General features: G+C 37.8%; 1 protein-coding gene across 1 annotated transcript; it reads left to right on the plus strand.

Moving 5' to 3' along the window:
- The first annotated feature begins 1297 nt into the window (after positions 1–1297).
- LOC114696863 (amine sulfotransferase-like) lies at positions 1298–17436 on the plus strand. The gene is made up of 7 exons (XM_037200328.1): positions 1298–1365; positions 3440–3591; positions 6638–6846; positions 8352–8478; positions 9366–9460; positions 13167–13350; positions 17166–17436. Exons 2-7 carry the CDS (start codon positions 3450–3452, stop codon positions 17285–17287), a joined length of 879 nt encoding a protein of 292 aa, XP_037056223.1. The 5' UTR covers positions 1298–1365; positions 3440–3449; the 3' UTR covers positions 17288–17436.
- The last annotated feature ends 2271 nt before the right edge of the window (positions 17437–19707 follow it).

The following is a 19707-nucleotide window of genomic DNA, read 5'->3' on the forward strand; positions in this document are numbered from 1 at the left end:
AAAACTACTGGAACCTTCACTGGTAGGATCTGTTTTATGCAATGGTGGAAACAGATTAGGTGCAGTTAAGAGAAGGATGGCATCTCAGGGCTACTGTTGCTGTTGACCATGACCAAAGGAACTTGGGAAGGACAGGGTTTATTTGGCTTGTACATCCACATCACTGTTCATCATGGATGGAAGTCAAGACAGGAACTCAAACAGAGCAGGAACCGGGAGGCTGGATTTGGTGCAGAAACATGGAGAGGTGCTGCTTGCTAGCTTGCTCTCCATGACTTACATAGCCTGCTTTCTTATATAACACAGGACCACCAGTCCAGAGATGGCATGACTCACAATGGCCTCCCCATAAACCACTAATTAAGAAAATGCTTTCTAGCCTGACGTTTTGGAGGCATTTTCTCAATTGAGGTTCCCTCCTTTCAGATAATTCTAGCTTGTGTCAAGTTGACATAAAACTAGCCAGCACAGATGGTAACTTAGTTTTCTCTCTGTTGCTGTGATAAAATCATGACCCAAAGCAACTTGGGCAGGAAAGAGTTTATTTTATTTTACCACTTATACCCCACCATGAACGAAAGTTGGAATAGGAACTTTAGGCAGGAACCTGGGGGCAGGACCTGAGGCAGAATCTATGGAAGATTGCTGCTTACTGGCTTACTCTACATGGCTTGCTTAGTGTGCTCTTTTGTACAACCCAGCACAATCTATCCAAGGGTGGTGCTTCCCACAGTGGGCTCAGCAGCTTACACCAATCATTAACTAAGAAAATGCCACACAGACTCCTCTAGAGGCAGTTTTGATGAGGCCTCAACCAAGGTTCCCTTTTCACAGATGGCCTATCATGTGCCAAGTGGACAAAACAAAACAAAAAAACCAACAAAAATGAAAACAAACAGAAAAATCTATAACCAGGACCAAATGGGATAAAGGAAAGGGTAATAAAGTCCTGAAAAATTGAAACTACTCACTCAGATATTCTTAAAAGGATTTGGTCACCACCATGTTCCAGAATTTATCCAAGCAAGTTGTAGTTGTAGGTATCAAATATAACTTGCTGTTTGCACAATAATCCTCATAATTTAGTAAATGTGAAATTTTTCTTCCCTATCTCTATAATATTTAACTATAATCTCCTAATGTGTAACATTTCACTCTCCTAAGAACATCTGATAAGATTTTCCTAGTTACCAGCACAATCTTACCCAATGTGTCCCGGTTGAGTTCACTTTACTTTTCCAAGAACACTTGTAATTGGCCAAGAAAAATATGGCAGGGACTATTTATACCCCAGCAACCATCAGTTCCTGCTTTTCTTAACATTCCATCAGAACTGGTTTTGCTCCTTCCATTGATCTGCAAACTGTAAGTAGAAAGGAATAGATTTAGAGACTACCAAGGCTTTCCCTCTCTTCTGCATAATATATGTACAATTATCTTTTTATGGTCTGGGTATGGTGGTGCATGACTTCAATCCCAGCACTCTGGATGCAGAAGAAGGTAGATCTCTGTGAGTTGGAGGCCTATACAGTGAGTTCCAGGCTGCCAGGACTACATGAAAAGACCTTGTCTCAATAGTTTTTTCTTATTAATTTTGTTTTCCTCTTTTTCTTGGGGTTAAATACAAAAATATAGCTTTTTCATTGAATAATCATTTTTTCCTATTGTCACTAAAAACTTCTGATGTCTATTTCCATAGTGAACCTTCTTCATGCCCTCTTTCCTCTCCTTGTTTTAGAGAATGAAATTTTCTGTCTCTCTCCCATTGTCCCTCTTCTCCCTCTCTCTCTGCCTCCCCCTCCTTCTCTTTCTCATAAAAGACAGCCCAGGCGGGTCACTGAACACAATAAAGAACAAGTGAAAATTTCATCCTGTGTGCTCACAGCAGCATTCTGGCATCCTATCCAGGATGGTCAGGATGGAATACATAGCGGCTCTTTAGATGGTGTGTGGAAGGTGTTGTGGGTGTTAGGTGAAATGTGGCTGTGGCTCACCTCTGTACTTCAGCAACAGTCTCTATGAATGGACTCTCCATTGGTCAGTGTGATGTGCTGTGCATTTTCTTCAGCACACTCCAGAGGATAAATCTAAGTTTTCTTTTTCAATACCAATGCCATCTACCTCCATTGAAATTGTGTGTGTTCCTTTAGAACAACCTTTTTATTTCCAACACTCTATAGTCCGGATGCTTGGACTTGAGCTGTCAGTTAGGGAACCTGCAAGGCAAGAGGTTCCCAATCAGGCATTATAAGTCATGGCCTAGTTAAGTGATTATCTACCTGATAGCTGTCTGTAAAGAAATTTGTCAGGTGTCAGCCACATGAAGATAATCCCAATACAGCCAATATCATCCATGCACATTGAGGCTAGCCTGGTCTACATACTGAGTTCTGGGCCAGCCTAGACTATATAGTGAGTGCTTGCTTCACCCAGATCATCCACACACCAAATTAAGTGTTGATTATTGACATGCAATTTAGTGGGTGCTTTATTTTTTTTTAGATTTTATCAAATTGAATTTCTTGGGAACAGAATTTTTAAAAATAAACCACTGGCATGGGGAAGCATACTAGTGCTAAGGTACTGTCAGAACAGTGAGCATTCTCTGACCACCTTAACCTTCAGTGAGTTCTCTGGCAGATTCAGTGGAGATATATGGCCTGATCAGACATTGACAAGATCAGGTTTATCTTGAGATTATTTGATTTATATTTTTTAGTCCATTTATTATTTAGACTTAAATTGCAGTTCTAATATTAGATTCTTTGGAAATTAAAATCACAAAAAGTTTCATAGGAGACCTTGCAACTATAAGTTACTATAACTATAACTATAGGTTACTGTAATTATAAGTTACTTGCAGAAACACAAATGTTGCCCATTTCTAGAGCCACTAAGTAAATAAGTTGCAGAAGCCTCATTTTGAGGGAGCAGATTATCCAAACCCGACATCAAATACAAAAGATCACCCTGGAGCATTTCTTACTTTTGTAAGAATTAAAACATGCAGGTTAAAAAAAAAAACCCACAAAATATTCTAGATTATCTGCGTGGACTGTGCCCAATTTTTGGTTATGACATCCTTTGAGGGTGGCTAGCTGGGCATCCTTGAATAATGTGGTAAACATCTCTGTGGCCCCATTTTTCCATCTGTATATTTAGGATTGTGATAATCCTTCTCACATGGAATTACAGGAAAATGTATTTAACATTTTACTCTTCTATTCCTCGTATTTCATGAGGTGATTTGCAAAATAAAGCATCATTAAAGTATTATGAAATTCAGATAACATAATCTATGAAATTTGTTTTTCACAGTAAATATTTATATACATAAGATATTTAAATGGTGCTTGGCACATACTGACCTCCCAGTAATTATTACTCAGTACTGTATAATACTTGACACACAAAATGTATTCAATGTATTTACTTCTAGGTGAATAACCATGGACAGTACAAGTGAATACTTATTTAAATTTAAGGGATATAATTTTGAGAAATGTTTTGTGAACATTGAGCATTTAGAAACGATGGAAGATTTCGAAATTAGAGATGATGATGTCTTCCTAATCACGTATCCAAAATCTGGTAAGTGACAGGAGTGGGCATGTGCTTTAATGTCTTGTCTTTGCTTTAGTATTATGTGAAGAAACATGGTTCCTGTCAACTCATCTGCAGCATCAAACCTACACTTACATAACAATTTATGAGCAGACAAAAATCTAAATGAGACCCCAATCTGCGGGAGAGAAGGCCACCATTGGAGAGAGAACACAGTGTGCACTCTGGTGGAAAGTAGGAATGTTATGATAATGAGATGTGCCACATAGAGCCAGGAGCAGACACCGGGGGAGCACTGACCTGTTTGGTCTGTTGGACGGGGGATGACACAGTATGAAAAAATTTCTCCTGGGTGCAAATATGCAAGTGCTTCATCGTTTAGGATGAATTTTCCATCATATATCACCTCCTTTAAAAGTGTCCTACAGGAACTGAGGTCTACTTAATACAATTTAAGAGGCTTTTGCACTCAGCAGTGTGCGCGCGCGCACACACACACACACACACTTTCTTGAGGTGTGAAGTCCATCAGTACAGAGCAGTATTGGAGCAGTAGTGTCCTGCTGGGGACAGGAAAATCCTATTTCAGTGGTGACTCTGAGTCTCCAGGGTCAATACTTGGAGGTCTTGGTTTTACTGTGGTTGATACAATTTAAGAAATAAATCTTAAAAAAAAAATAAAATAAATAAAAAAATTTAAAAAAGCTGGGTGGCAGTGGCACATGCCTTTAATCCCAGCACTCAGGTGGCAGAGCCAGATGGATCTCTATGAGTTCGAGGCCAGCCTGGTCTACAGAGTGAGGTCTAAGACAGGCACCAAAATTACACAGAGAAACCCTGTCTTGAAAAACAAACAAACAAACAAAATCCATCCTCCTTAAAATTTCACATGCCCTTTTAAAAATTAGTTCATGTGTGGTTGTTGCCAAACACTACAGACAATGGGATTGTACATGGTTTGTTCATAGAAGTCTTTTCAAGGCAGAGGTGATGGCTCATTGTGCAAAGTGCATGTCTTGACCTTGCAAGCCTGAGGACCTGAGATGAGATCACGTAAACTCTTGTAGGCCAGATGTGGTAACGTGTGTCTATAATCTTGACCTTCCAGTAGTGAGGTGGGAGACAGAGACAGGAGAATCCCCAGATGTTCATGAACAGGCTGGACTGCATACTCAGAAAAGGAACATATCTCAACCAAGATTGAAGGCAACTGTACTCTGACCACCACACATGCATGTGCCTGCACTCACATATGAACATGTGCATTCATCAATCTTTCTCTCACACACACTTGCCCACCACATGTGCATCATATACACAAATCACCAGACATGCACTACAAACACACACAGGCACATGTACAAGCATGCAAAGACAAAAATATAATTTCAAAATCAATTTCACTGTTCACTTCAAGTGCTGCCTTGCTTTCTACTTCTGGAATGTTTACGTGTGTCGCAGAACTTCGACTATGAGAATAACCATCTCATTTTACTGTAGATCCTGGACTCCAGACCTTAATTGTCAAGTTCTGAAAAACACTTCATCTTGGTATACACTAGCAAGTTAAACTGCTGCATTTTTATAAATACATGTGTAGTAAGAGACTGGTCAGAAATAGAGGGTTTTGTGTTTTGTTTTGTTTTACAGTTAGCAGTACAGCCAACAGCAAGCATGGCCAATCTTCACCTATTCCTGTGCTCTGGAAGCTCCTCTTAGGTATTTTTTTGTGAGACAAAATAGTTATTTGGAGATTAATTTTATTTTTCCAGTGTATAACCACACCAAGGTTTACAGAGATATTTTAGGAGATTCTTCCTTTTATGGACCTGGGACCCATTTGTCTAGATGTACATTTACACACTGCAACAGGAGCTGTATCCTGGCTGTGGTCCATACTGCCAATTGCCAACCTGGCCTCATCATGGCCATGAGAGAAAAGTGTAAACCAAGCATCTTCATCCTATCCCACCCTTGGTTTTGTGCCTTAAATAACCTGGCATTCCCTGGAGAATGGCTAGCTGCTCCTGGAGGTCTTGGATGAAGGCTAGAACCATGATTATGGATGGTTATGTGCCATGCAAGAGATCAGACACTTTAGTTGTTACACCTCTGGAGTCTGCGATATCTTCTCCAGAACGGTCATTTCAAAATTGCAGGGACAGTTTGATGGAATTCACCATAATCTCATCCTCAGAATAATGAGAGTGAATGCTCATGTCAAAATTTACATGGGCAAATCATTTTGAGTCATCATTAATAAATAAGGGCAAACACTAGTACCATTACATTTGATCGCACCCACACTCATTTGAAGTGGAAATAGGGTTGGGTGTTTGTAAGTATTTCCCAAAGAGTTTCATTGTTGTTATCTTACTTGAATGGTTACTAACCCAAGAATCAGTAAGTAAACCGGAAACCTGGACCTCTTCTTTCCCTACACTGTATTTATTCACGGGAACTTGGACACCTAGCATTGGGCTTAAGAAGCACAAACAGGAAGGAACTGAATGCATGTCAATTTTGTTAAGTTTTCTAAAACTGTGACAGCAAACTTCTAAGAAAGTCTCAGAGAAGAACAGGACTGCCTGTAACACACAGTGAGAGGGCATCCAATACCCTAGATAATTATATTTATGAAGATCAAGAAGAAATAAGTCATAAGGCTCCCAAGAAGTAATATTAGCACAGTGTGAACATGTGCAGTATTATAAGAACGTACCCATTAATCTACAAATAATAGTTGCCAATTAGAAGTTTGAAATACTACAAAGAGGCTTCTCATGGAATATAGAATACAGAGACGCTATAGGAATAATTTGAATAATCACTATCAAGAAATCAGAACAAAATAACTATACAATTAAAAAGGGAACTCAGAACCCTTGATTTTATCTTTTCTAATGTTATTGTTAAGTATAGATAAAAATCAAATAAAAACTATCCTTGTGTGTTAGCATACATGGAATATTAAAAAAGCATCAATCACTTTAAGATGGATGGTATTACCACAGATAGTTATTACTTAAACCTACCTCAAGATTGAAAACAGGATTGTTATCTATTTTCACAGGTACCATCTGGACTCAGCAGATCCTCAGCTTGATTTATTTTGAGGGCCACCGAAACAGGACTGAAAACGTGCAAACAGTGGACAGAGCACCGTTCTTTGAGTACAATATTCACAATTTAGACTACGTCAAAATGCCGTCACCACGCATCTTTACTTCCCACCTCGCATATTACTTAGTACCAAAAGGTCTCAAGAAGAAAAAGGCTAAAGTATGTCATGGAGCTTAGTCACTTTTTGGACAGTTAAAATATCTGAAGTGGCCGGGCGGGAGGCAGCGGCACTCTGTGAGTTCAAGGCCAGCGGCAGGAGCACTCGGGAGGCAGAGGCAGGCGGATCTCTGTGAGTTCAAGGCCAGCCTGGGCTACCAAGTGAGTTCCAGGAAAGGCGCAAAGCTACACAGAGAAACCCTGCCTCGAAAAACCAAAAAAAAAAAAAAAAAAAATCTGAAGTGTTGGATAACAAAATGATTTCGGTATTTATGCTATGATGATACCTCTCTCTGGACATTCTTGAGTGTGTCTCCTGGTCACCCTTCCACCAGCCTCCGTAGAATCCTCATATGTGAATAGAACAGCAGACTCACAAATACCAGAGTAGTCCGCGTATGGAGGTGGTGTAGTATTTCGGAAGTTGTTGCTGGAACCAGCAAAGGATCACTTCTTGTTTTTCCTCTAGTAACTTGACACGTTGGGCTTAAATGTTTGCCAGTGTGGCAGTTATCAAACGCCCACTCACAATGGTCTTAAGTTTTCCATCTGGACTCAATAATGAGATGACACATGCTGATATTTATTGACCAGGACCTATTATAATTCGGTGGAAAGGTTCTACCCCTGGTCCAGCTTTTCGTTATTATAACTTTAGTGTAATTTTCCTACTGATATGAATTCCATCACTTCTGCATACTAATAGACTTATACTTGTGGCCTTTCTCCTGTTTTAGAACTTTGTGGTTCAAATTGGTTAGTACCATTCTTAATTTTAGTATAATCAAACATATTGACTTTTTAAAATATAAATTCATTATTTACTTGTTTTCCTTTTTATTGTGTTTTTATCATTTAAAGCAATTTTAAATTTAAATATATTTTGAACATATTCTTCCCCTCCCCCAGGTCCTTTCAGATCCTCTCCACATTCCTATCCACCCAACTTTAAGTTCTTTCTCAAAACACAAACAAAAGCCTAATATAACAACAATACCTTATTTAAGAAATATTTCCTTGTTTCAAGACTAGAAATGCATTTGTTTTCCTGCTACTCTTAATAAACTTGCTAATTATTTATAATAGTAGAGAAAAAATGTCTTTTTAAATTACATGTGCATGCTGTTAATGCTTGTACCAACATAATAGTTCATTCTTATATTTCCACTTATTTCCAGTGCTATATATAAAGTAGCTCAAAAACTCAATGACTATCAATTGCTATAGCATTAAACTATATGGAAAACATGTTTACCATATTTATCAACTTTACAAATAATATATTTCTAGGATATGACCTGCGTTCTTGTACACATGTGAAAAACTATCTAAATGGAAGTATTCAATTTTTATAACATGAAACAAAAAGTTGATAATCACCTGCATTTTCATAAATATTACCTAGATGAAAATAAAGATTTATTTGGATAAGAACTATTATATAATTGTTCAGAACTTATTAGAATAACCAAGGATTACTAAAGCAACTCGATGTTTTTTTTCTGCAGATTCTTTACATTTACAGAAATCCCAAAGATGTTTTGATCTCGTTTTTTCATTTTTCAAATTGGGTGGTTTCCTTAGAAGCTACAGATACCATAGACCATTATCTGGAAAAATTTCTAGATGGAAAAGGTAACTTTGTTTATTCCCTCTCACTAGTTTATAAAGTACAGATGATATTTAAGCCGTCTCAAAGTAGGGAACATATATCTAAGAGATGGAGGGGGCAGTGGACCAACATAATCTGATACACAATAATTACCCTGCTGTTGTTCACACCATATGAGGGGTACCAGCTTGCAGCATTGTATTATTTAGGAAGTACTTTGGCTAGACAACAAGAGACTTGCAAACATTTTATCCATTCTTTCTAGCTAATGGCATAGAAAGAGTCACGCAGCAGAAGGTGAGGGTGAGTGTGTGCTCTCAATGGCACACACTTGTTGGGAAACTGGAATTATACATGCTACTACTGAGGAAAATTGACTAGTGAAAGAGGCTGTGGGGTGTGGAATCAGGATCTCACACATTGCTAAAATTATAGTCAGGTTCTGCTTCATTGTAGCAAGGAAACACTCTTATTCAGAGAGAGGCTACGAGAAATGAAGACACATGACTTCAGAGAGAGGAGAAATATGAACATCCCTTAAGGATAACTTTGAATTCAGACACTTGACCTTACATATGTTTTCTGATCCCCCGTGTGGGTGCAGAGAATCACATCCGGGTCCTCAGCAAGAGCCGCAGTGCTTTTACCACTGAGCAGTCCCTCCAGCCCCTGATCCAAGACTTTCTCAATGTCTGTCTTGCTACATCCCTAAATAGGTAGGTTGGTAGGTTGGTATGAGCCTTGTGTAATTGTTACACAAAAATAACTCTTTTAAAATAGTCAGGTAGACATCCAGTTGGAGGGGCTTCATTTTGATTTCTGAGCAGTCTAAACCAGAAAAGAACAAATAAAGTTTGCTGTTCAATAAGTATAGTGTCTTGACTTTGTTACTCACTTATCTTCCCTTCAGTGGTAGGAAGCTGTTGGTTTGACCACATCAGAGGCTGGTATGAACACAGACATGACTTCAATATTATGTTCCTGAGCTATGAAGATATGAAGAAGGTAAGATGAGAAAGATGTTTTGAAAATTATTTCTCATCTCTGAGTTTAAACAACACACTCCCAGATGTCCTCATATCACACTTTTCCCTGGGTTCAGTATTGAAGGAGGTTCCTGTCAACCAGCCTCTCCTTTATTGATTGGTCTGTCCCGAGGCTTTCTTTTCCCAGTGGTCATCTCTTGTGATTCCTTCTAATGTATCCACCTGTGTCAATAAGACAACCTTATTTGTCTAGAATAGACTTATCTTTTAATAATATTATCAACCCTCTTTAATTATATCAACCCTCTTTAATTATTTGTATTAGTAGATCCAGTGGGGCATTGACATTCATGAACACAGCATGCATTGGTCTTATCCAATCACTCTTACTCCACCGATTGTTTTCTCAGGACTCTTACCAATTCCTAATAACCATAGTTTGACTTTCAGAAAGATCATTACATTTTTTTTTATCTCCATAGGAGAGAGATTTGATTTCTATTTCTTTGTATTGCTTGATTTCACTTAATCTGATGTTTTAAGGTTCATCCATTACCGACACAGATTTTTACTTTTCTTTGTTGTAGTTGAATACTAATGGACTAGATATTGTAACTGTAATTCTTGCTTGATAACTGTTCTTTATATGTAACTTTACTATGTTAAAGTTAAAACATTCCTTCTCGATTACACAGAAAAGAGGAAATGCTGTGGGATAATGCTCTTTTTTTTTTTCCTTTTATTTTATTTTACAATACCATTCAGTTGTACATTATCAGACACGGATTCCCTTGTTCTCCCCCCTCCTGCCCCCTCCCCTTCCCCCCAGTGCACCCCCCATTCTCACCTCCTTCAGGCAAAGCCTCCCCGAGACTGAGATCAACCTGGTAGACTCAGTCCAGGCAGGTCCAGTCCCCTCCTCCCAGACTGAGCCAAGTGTCCCTGCATAAGCCCAGAAACCAAGGTTGGATAAAGCACAGGGACAAATAGCCAAATGAATGGAAACACATGAACTATGAACCAAAGGCTGAGGGGCCCCCAACTGGATCAGGCCCTCTGAATAGGTGAAACAGTTGATTGGCTTGATCTGTTTGGGAGCATCTGGCAGTGTACAAGGTCCTGTGCTCATTGCATGAGTTGGCTGTTTGAAACCTGGCTCTTGTACACTGGTTTAATAAAACACTGATTGGCCAGTAGCCAGTCAATAAGTAAAGGTGGGGCGAGGAGACAAGGAGAATTCTGGGAAGAGGAAGGGCAGAGTCAGGAGTCACCAGCCAGACACAGAGGAAGCAAGATGACCAGGCAGAACTGAGAAAAGGTACCAAGGCATGTTGCTAAACATAAATAAGAATTATGGGTTAATATAAGTGTAAGAGCTAATCAGTAATAAGCCTGAGCTAATGGCCAAGCAGTTATAAATAATATTAAGCCTCTGTGTGATTATTTTATAAAAGGCTATGGGACTGTGGGTGAGAGATTTGTCCCGACCACAGACCAGGCAAGTGACAGGAAATCTTTCGACTATACTTTGTGTCTAAATAATACTCTATTTTTGTATTTATAGTGTTTTTTTTTATTCTTTTATACATTGATTGGCATCTAGGCACATTCCATGCTTTGACTAGGGAGAAGAATGCAACAACATTGGATGCCAGTTAGGTTTTGGAATGCTGACTTTATTTTCATTGGAATACAACAAGGAATGTTGTCATTGTGTTATATTGTGGGTCTTTTTTTTTTTTTTTCCAAGACAGGGTTTCTCTGTGTAGTTTTGGTGCCTGTCCTGGATCACCCTCTGCAGACCAGGCTGGCCTCAAACTCAAAGAGATCCTTCTGCCTTTGCATCTCAAGTGCTGAGGTTAAAGGTGTGTGCCATCACTGCCCCCTTGTGGGTCTATTTTTAATTGCGTAAGATCTACACTGTTATTCATGGTAAATGCTCTTGCACTCAATATCAATTCTGATACATTATTTTGAGTATCTTGGTTTTGTTTGTTTCTATGCTGGTAATTGAAACTGGAGTCTCATGCATGCCATACAAATGTTCTCCTTTTAATCTACATTCTCAGTCAGAGTCTAGGTTTTTGGATAATTTTTAATTTTGTCTCCTTGAATTAATAGCCAGAGTTATAGTTAAAGTTTTCAGGTAATCTGATTCTATTTCTGTCTAATGTGCTTTCCATTTCTTCAAGTCACTTCATGGTCATTGCACAGTGAAGCTATTTGTAGAAGTAAGTTACTAACTATGATGTAGTTATTGTATGGGCCACATAAGTTCCTTTCACATGAAAGAAAGATAAAGAAATGAAAGCTGAGTGAGAATGCCATGAGGAGCAAGTCAGTAGGGAGCATTCCCAACAATCTACCTCAGTTCCTGCCTTCAGTTCCTGACTTCTCTTGATGATGGACTATCACCTCCAAGGTGAAATAATTCCTTTTCTTCCCACATTGTTTTGGTCAGTGTTTTATCACAATAGAAATCAGATAAATATAGATAAAGTGTTCTGTAAATAGTTGTTATATCTTTTTAATCTGTAATGAAATTTAACTGAGTTTTCTATGTTGATTTTTAATTTGGATGGCCTATTTAGAATTGAAAATGAGGTGTTGAAATCAGCTACCAATATTTTCTCAGGGTCTATCTGGATTTTTTTTGTCCATTGTTTTTTTTTTTTCTCATAAAAATGGAAGTCACAATTTCATATTTAAAATTTTAGTATATATATTTTTATCAAACATTTTGTTTCAAGTAACAGTAATTTAATGCATAGTCATTTATACAAATTATGACAGTCGATTAAAATGATTAATGGAGTTCTAGAAAAAGAATTTGTGTCACATTCTCTATTTATAGAATGACTACAGCATTTTTGGGTTCCATGATTTTTTACTAACTTTTGAAATCTGCAAAGTATGAATACTGCAAACTTAACCACTTCTTTCAAGGTTATTTACCCATTTAGTATCTTTTCAAATAAATTTTGCAATGGGTTTTTCTATTTTTTTTAATTGAGATCTTAAGAACTTCACTGAATGCAGATTGTTTTGGATGTTACCTTAAAGTTACTGTTTTTGTAATTCTTATATATTAGACAATTGTCTGTTTGTTATCTTGTATTTTTTCAGTAATGGCTGGATATTTCAATAGGCTAGTCTCACTGCCTTTCTTAACTTTAATGCTAAGATTTTTAGTGTTGTTGATGCAGTTTCCTTATAAATGTATAGAAATTCACCTGGTATTTGTGTGGTTTTTATTTTGTACACTACACCATTGTAAAACGGCATTGGTATTTGTTAGCATTTTCTGCACTGGAAACCACATGATCTACTTAGTATGCTTCTAGATTACAATCTCCTTTACCTTTTATTGCCCAATTGTTCTGTTCTTTATTTATTATCAGTGTTGTAGTAAAGAGAGGTTAGAATGTTTGAGTGATTCCAACACCACCTGAAAGTCTTTATATGTATATCTACTACTAAGATTGATTATATGTCTTTACATGCAGCCTTTTGATTTGAAATACTTTCTACTGCTATGTGCTATGTTTTACAGAAAGTTTTTTCTATTATCAATTGAAATAATCATATTAATTTATTTTCCCCTTTGCTTTTGTTCAGCCATCTTTGCTGTCCAGGAGGGAATTTTAGTGTTCATGTGATATGGTTGGCTGAAACTCACACCTCCATCATAAAGTCATTAATTTCTCAACCCATGACTTCTCTAGGACCTCAGGAACTCAGTGCTTAAAATCTGCAGTTTTCTGGAGAAAAAACTGAGTAAAGAAGATGTGGATGCTGTTGTGAGACAAGCTACATTTCAGAACATGAAATCTGACCCACGAGCAAATTATGATAATATTATAAAAAATGAAATCGGGGAGAGAAACAAAGGCTATTTCTTGCGCAAAGGTGAGAAACACCTTTATTTGTAGTAATAAAAGTACTGAGACTCCCCCGAATCTCTTCCTTGGAGCAAAAGTACTGTGCTTCCAATGTGTTTCTTCAGGTGATAAGGGTACTGGGAACCTAGAGAACATAATAAATCTTAATGGACACTGAACTAATAGTTTCTCCAGAAATTTAATGGTATTTTAGTAAAAAACATGATAGTTTTACAAGTGTGGCTTTCCTTCTTTAGAGCTCATATGACTCAACTCTTTGAAAGCATGTCCGCAGTCTTGACCTAGGCAATGGATATTTTAGAGGAAACAGTTCTAAACTGGGTGATTTTATTTATTTTGAAAGACAGTCATGCTACGTGGTCCAGGCTGGATCACAGACACTGTGTAGCTCAGACTGGCCTAGAACTTGGTTTCCTCCTGCCTCTTGCTTGCAAGTGCTGGGAATAGACTTGAGGCATCACGTTTGGATTAGTCCAGAAGAATTTTGATTTTACTTCTGTTTATTTCCTTCAGGATATTATAAAATATATCCTGCTGTATATCTGGAGTGAAGGAGGTTGAATTGCCCCATCCTTGTGTGCCACCCTCCTTCATTACAGTAATTCCAGTTCTGTCTTCTGTGATTCGCTTTTGTATCAACCAACTGAGATTTTATTTTCACTTTTGACACATGGCCTCATGCATGTGACTCAGGCTGGTTTTGAACTTGCTATGTGTAACTGAGGGTTACCTCTAACTCCTAGCATTGCCTCTACTTCCCACATGGTGGGGACACAGGCATGGACAACCGTACGCAGGTATTGTGACCTAATCGTGTGTCAGCAGCTGTCAAGAAAGAATGGCCTCCCCTAAACTGATACTCTTTAACCTCCTAAGTCAAAATTTTAATTTATTATATCATTTAGTGTAACATTCCATAATGTAATTTGACGTGTGTTTTGATTACTTTTCGATAATTCATCGCTTACCATTATAATGATGGACATTGGCTGTAAATAATTTTTAAATGTTTTATTGAAATTGATGTAGATTTTGATAATTTACAAAAATGTTCCTTTTTTTCTCTTCTCCCATTTAACATCTCTTTACTTCTTATTCTCCAACTAGACCAATGCTCATCAAGTTTCATACCAATGCTAGTTTGCTGTCCTTCAAATGCAAGGAAAACAGTTTGTATAATCACATGTTCTAGCAGAAAATATCATGTGCTTGTTTCCATTTTAAAAGGCTGTAATGGTGGTTGTAAATATGTGCACTGTAGAATGTAACAGTGGCGACAGCGTTGCCCTCTGTGACCTTAGCATCATTAATTGAAAGTCTTTGGATTTAATTTTACAATGAAAATTGAGGAATTGACAAGTTTGAATCGTATGTATGTCTCTCTCTCACACACACACATGAAGCACACATTTGGGGTAAATAACAAAATAATTTTTGTAAAAGTCCTCTAATTGTGGCACTATGCAATTACATTTTTTTCTGGTCTTTACATACTCTTTAATTTTTATTAGAAATTTTAATTAAAACATTGTATCATTTGCCTCCTTCCCTGCCCTTGTAACCCTTGGCGTGCGCCTTCCCTCCTGCCTCTCCCATGTGCTCTCCTCTCTCCCTCTTAAACTGACAGCCTTGTTTTGATTCTTAGTGTTACATATGTCAATGCATAAGTACATAAACACAACCTGCTGACTTCTTCTAGCAAGAGTCCAGAGTCGTGTGGTGTATGGTTTCAGGGCTAACCACTTCGTATTGGTTAACCAGTTAGTGGGCTCATCCTTGAATGGTCAATTCTCCTTCTCTCAGCACTCACTAGTTGCCTCTTCTTCAGTGTCTAGGGGTGGAACCCTTGAAAGTTCCTCCTTCCTTGTTAGCGTGCCCATTGACATTATCATTGTTCAGGTCCTGCTTAGGCAGCTATGTTCTTCAGATATCATGGGGTATAGCATCTCTGTCACTTCTAGGAGGCACAGTATCACTCTTAAGATCTTTCTGCCCCCTCCTCCACAATGTTCCCTGAGTCTTAGGTTCAGGATTCCTGTTTTAGGTGTGTTCCTTGGTGCTGAACTCTGCAGAAGCCATTGGCAGCTGCATTATGAATTGTTATGGTTTTCTGTAATGGTTTCTGTTTGTTTTAAAGAGAAATTTCTTTGATGATAAGCTACACTTATCTGTGGTATAGGGATATGTTTTAGAATGCAGCTAGGAATCGTTCTTGTCTTTTAAACTGGTGGTAGTAGGTTCTTTTCTAAAAATCATGACCTTTCTGGGGTGTGGCGTCACATGCCTTTAATCCCAGCACTTTGGAGGCACATGGAGGCCAATCTCTAAGATTAAAGCCAGCCTGCTCTACAAAGCAAGTTCCAGGACAGCCAGCATTACATAAAGAAGCCCTGTCTCAAAAAAAAGTAAAAAATAAAAAATAAAATAAAATTCATGACCTTACAAGCCTTAAGTAGTTAGCTTTATCCCAGCAATGTGGAGCTGACTCAACATATGTAAGTCCATAAATGTAATGAACCATATAAATGTACCTAGAGACAATAATCACATGATTATCACAAAAGATGCAGAAAAAGCCTTTGACAAAATCTAACATACTTTTATGATATCAGTTCTAGAGAGACTCGGAGTGGAGGGAACACACCTTCACATAATAAAGACTATCTATGACAAATGTACAGCCGATATTATCCTGAATTGAGAAAACCTTAAAGCTGTCTCATGAAAACCAGGAATGAGACAGGACTGTCCACTGTGTCCACTTCTCTTTTTAACAAAGCGACTGAAGCACTAGCACAAGGCAAGAGAAGGAAATTCAAGAGATACAAGCAGGAAAAGAAGAAGCCAAATTATCCCTATTTGAATATGATATGATATTATACATAAAAGAATCCTAAAATTCCAACAAAAACCGTGTAGAAACAACCAATAATTTCAGCAGAGTTCTGAATATATGGAACCAACTTTACAAAAATATGTAGCCTTTCTACACATCAACAACATACATGTTAAGAAAGACATGATGGACATAATCCCACTTACAAGAGCGTCAAAGGCAATAAAATATCCTCGAATAAACCCCACTAAGAAGGTGAAAGACCTCTGCAATGAAAAGCTTAAATCTGTGAATAAATTTTAGGAAGACATTAGAAACTGGAAAGACCTCCCATGTTCACGAATTGGGAGATTTAAGATAGATAAAGAAAATGACTATCTTACCAAAAGGAATTTATAGATACAGTGCAACTCCAATCAAAATATCCACAACATTCTTCCCAGAAATATAAAAAAGGCCAACCCAAAATTCATATGAAATTATAAAATACCTTGGATAGTCAAAGCAAGCATGACCAAAAAGAATAATATTGTAGGGATTTCCACTTTAGATTTTAAAATACATTATAAAGCTATAATAATAAAATCACTGTGGTACTGACATAAAATAGACATATAGACCAGTGAGATAAAATGGAAGACTGAAACATGAGCATATGCAGCTACAACCTTGGGATATATGCTGCATTGTATCAATTAATATTTCTCATGTATTTATATTTGTTAGGGTTTTTGTTTTCTGCTAAAGATTGGTTATGACTGGTTAGATAATGCAAGGGACAGTGACCTAATGTATTTGTTGTGTTATTGCATAGGTTTCTTTCACTGCTCAGTCTTCCATAAAGAAAGGTGAGGTATTAAACTCCACAGAGGACTCACATTGACTTTGCATGGGTTGGAGAAGATACTGAAGTTGCTCAGAGTGACCTTTGCTTTGATAGTTTCATTTACTCACCTATGTGCCTGTCCCTGTGCTTATCCCACTAGGTACCATTGGAGACTGGAAATATCATTTAACTGTGCAGCAGAATGAAAGATTTGACATGATATTCAAGAGGAACATGAAAAATTTTCCCTTGAAGTTTGTCTGGGATGTAAATGAAGAATAGAATTCTAATGTTAGTATAAAAGAAACATAAAAGTCAATTAAGCAGAAGGCCTAATTTTATATCAATATTGATATGTTCTGTATCTTAATCATTAAACGCCAAACTTTAATAAGGAACAAAATGAGTAAACTAGGCCTGGATAAATTGCATTAAGTTTAATGAATGATTTCAAATTTCAAAATTAAATTAGTTTGGTTCTAGTTAGCATTGGTACTGTGCACTAAAAGCATAAAACATGGTGCTTTGTGATGTAGGAAAATCACTGCAGAGAGTTCTCTGTAGTGGACAATTTTTCTTCATCTTCCATGATGAAATTTTGGATCAAGAACTCTGGAGAAATGGCTCAGCCTGTAGAAGACTCTGGTTAAATTCCCAGCACCGACATGGCAGCTCACAATTATCTATAACTCCAGTCCATGTGATCAAACACTCTATACAGACATAAGTGTGGACACAACACCAATGGAAATAAAAATTAAATTTTTTGTATCAAAAAGATTCACACAATGAATCTTGAACTTTTGCTGATTCAAGAAATCAGGAGGGGGATATTAGAATTTTTAATTTGGAAAATTATAACCAAGCATTGAATAAAAATCAGAATTGACAAGAACTGGAAAAGAGGGAAGAAGATGTATTCCCTACTTTAACAGATCTAAACTTTTAGTTGATTATTTTTGTTGTTTGATGACTTTATACTTATATACAATGAATCGTTATTACTATTTTTACCAACATTTGTGGATAATGCACTTAAGATTTTCTTTCACCCTTACATATAATGTAATTGATACTGTGAACTAAATTTTAAGCTAGTGACTGGGGAAATATCTAGGACAGACTTAAATGTCTCCAAAGTCTGTCCTAGTGAATTAGATGCATGTGAATTTATTAACTCAGTTTTAAAATAGTAACAACAACAGTCTCACACCTAAGAGCTGAGCACACAGCAGTCACTATGTCCTTGAGGATGTGTACCTGAGCAGCCAGTGTATTTCCACAACGGCTCTCACTAGGCATGAGGAGTCAGGTGACAACCATTAGTTGTTCAACCACAAGGCTGGGTGCCTCAACACTCCCTATCAGCCGGTAGAAGCCTGGAAGGTCCCTGGAGACCTGCTGGTCCCTATTCTACAACAAAGGCTTGAAAACACTGGTTCCGACATCAGGGAGGGGTCAACAGCAGCAGCAGCAGCAACAGGGCAAATCCCCAGGGTGGGAGAGGGAAGGACAAGAGAACAAACGGAGGAAATCTCTCCCTTCTGCTATACCCTTTATCTGGACTACTATCAGCAGGTCCAACAACTGGGGAGGGTCTTTCCACACCAACCAAGGCAGGACACTTATTTAGGGGAGGCTGTCTACTTAGATATTCTGATTTATTGCACATTGATGTTAAACCCAACCATAATATCTTCTATTCTTAATCACGGGTAGCAGTTTCTTTAGCCACGGTTTGTTGGCTGTAGAGAGAGCTGTGTTCAATTCACACCTGTGATGAAGGGCAGGGGAGCCAAAATTCAGATGACTGAAATGCTAGGGAAGTCTGGGGGATGGTAGAAATAAATATAGATAAATAAATAGTAGATATAAATATGGTAGAGGTTTGAAGGGGGACATACATGGGCATTAAAGATTGTCTGGGAGTGTCACTGAGTGAAAGAGTTCTTTAACTCAGTCCCAAGAAAGAAAAAGAATGAAAGAAAGAAGGAAAGAAGGAAAGAAAGAAAGAAAGAAAGAAAGAAAGAAAGAAAGAAAGAAAGAAAGAAGGAAGGAAGGAAGGAAGGAAGGAAGGAAGGAAGGAAAGATAGGGAGGAGGAAGGAAGGAAGGGAGGAAGGGAGTGGGAAGGTGGGTGGGTAAAGAAAAGGAGTCTAAGAAAAGAACCCCAGAAATGAGAGGTAGAAACAGGAGTGGAAATAGGAGAAATATATTGGAAGAGACTGATAAATGGGATTATATTTTCTCAAGGCCATCAAAGTTCCTAAGCAGAATAATGTTAACAAGAAAGAGAGTTGGTGGCAATGTAATAAATGGGAATTGAGCAATGGGTTCCAGGTGCAATGATGTTCCCATGGAAAAATGAGGTTCCAATAGGAGGGTTAGAGAAATGCCAATGGAAGACAGGAAGAAGTATTCCATTCCAGAGAGTAAAGGAATTATCATCCAGGAAGGAATAAAGAGAAGATAAAGCACATCCAGAATGAAGAGAAAAGGAATAACCCACAGTGAACAAGGAGCAAGAAGTGCCAGGACAGGAGGTGCCCTTCAGATGAATGTAGAATTCTTACCCAGAGAGTACACCCTTAGATTCCAACCATCCAAATATATACTTACCAGAGTCAATTAACAGTTGTTGGGATGCTAGTCTTCACCAATTACTCCCTTCAGTCAGAAGTGAAATCATAAGCTCTGAACAAAT

The sequence above is a fragment of the Peromyscus leucopus genome, chromosome 8a, assembly GCF_004664715.2.
Source record: "Peromyscus leucopus breed LL Stock chromosome 8a, UCI_PerLeu_2.1, whole genome shotgun sequence".
NCBI classification, from domain to species: Eukaryota; Metazoa; Chordata; class Mammalia; order Rodentia; family Cricetidae; genus Peromyscus; species Peromyscus leucopus.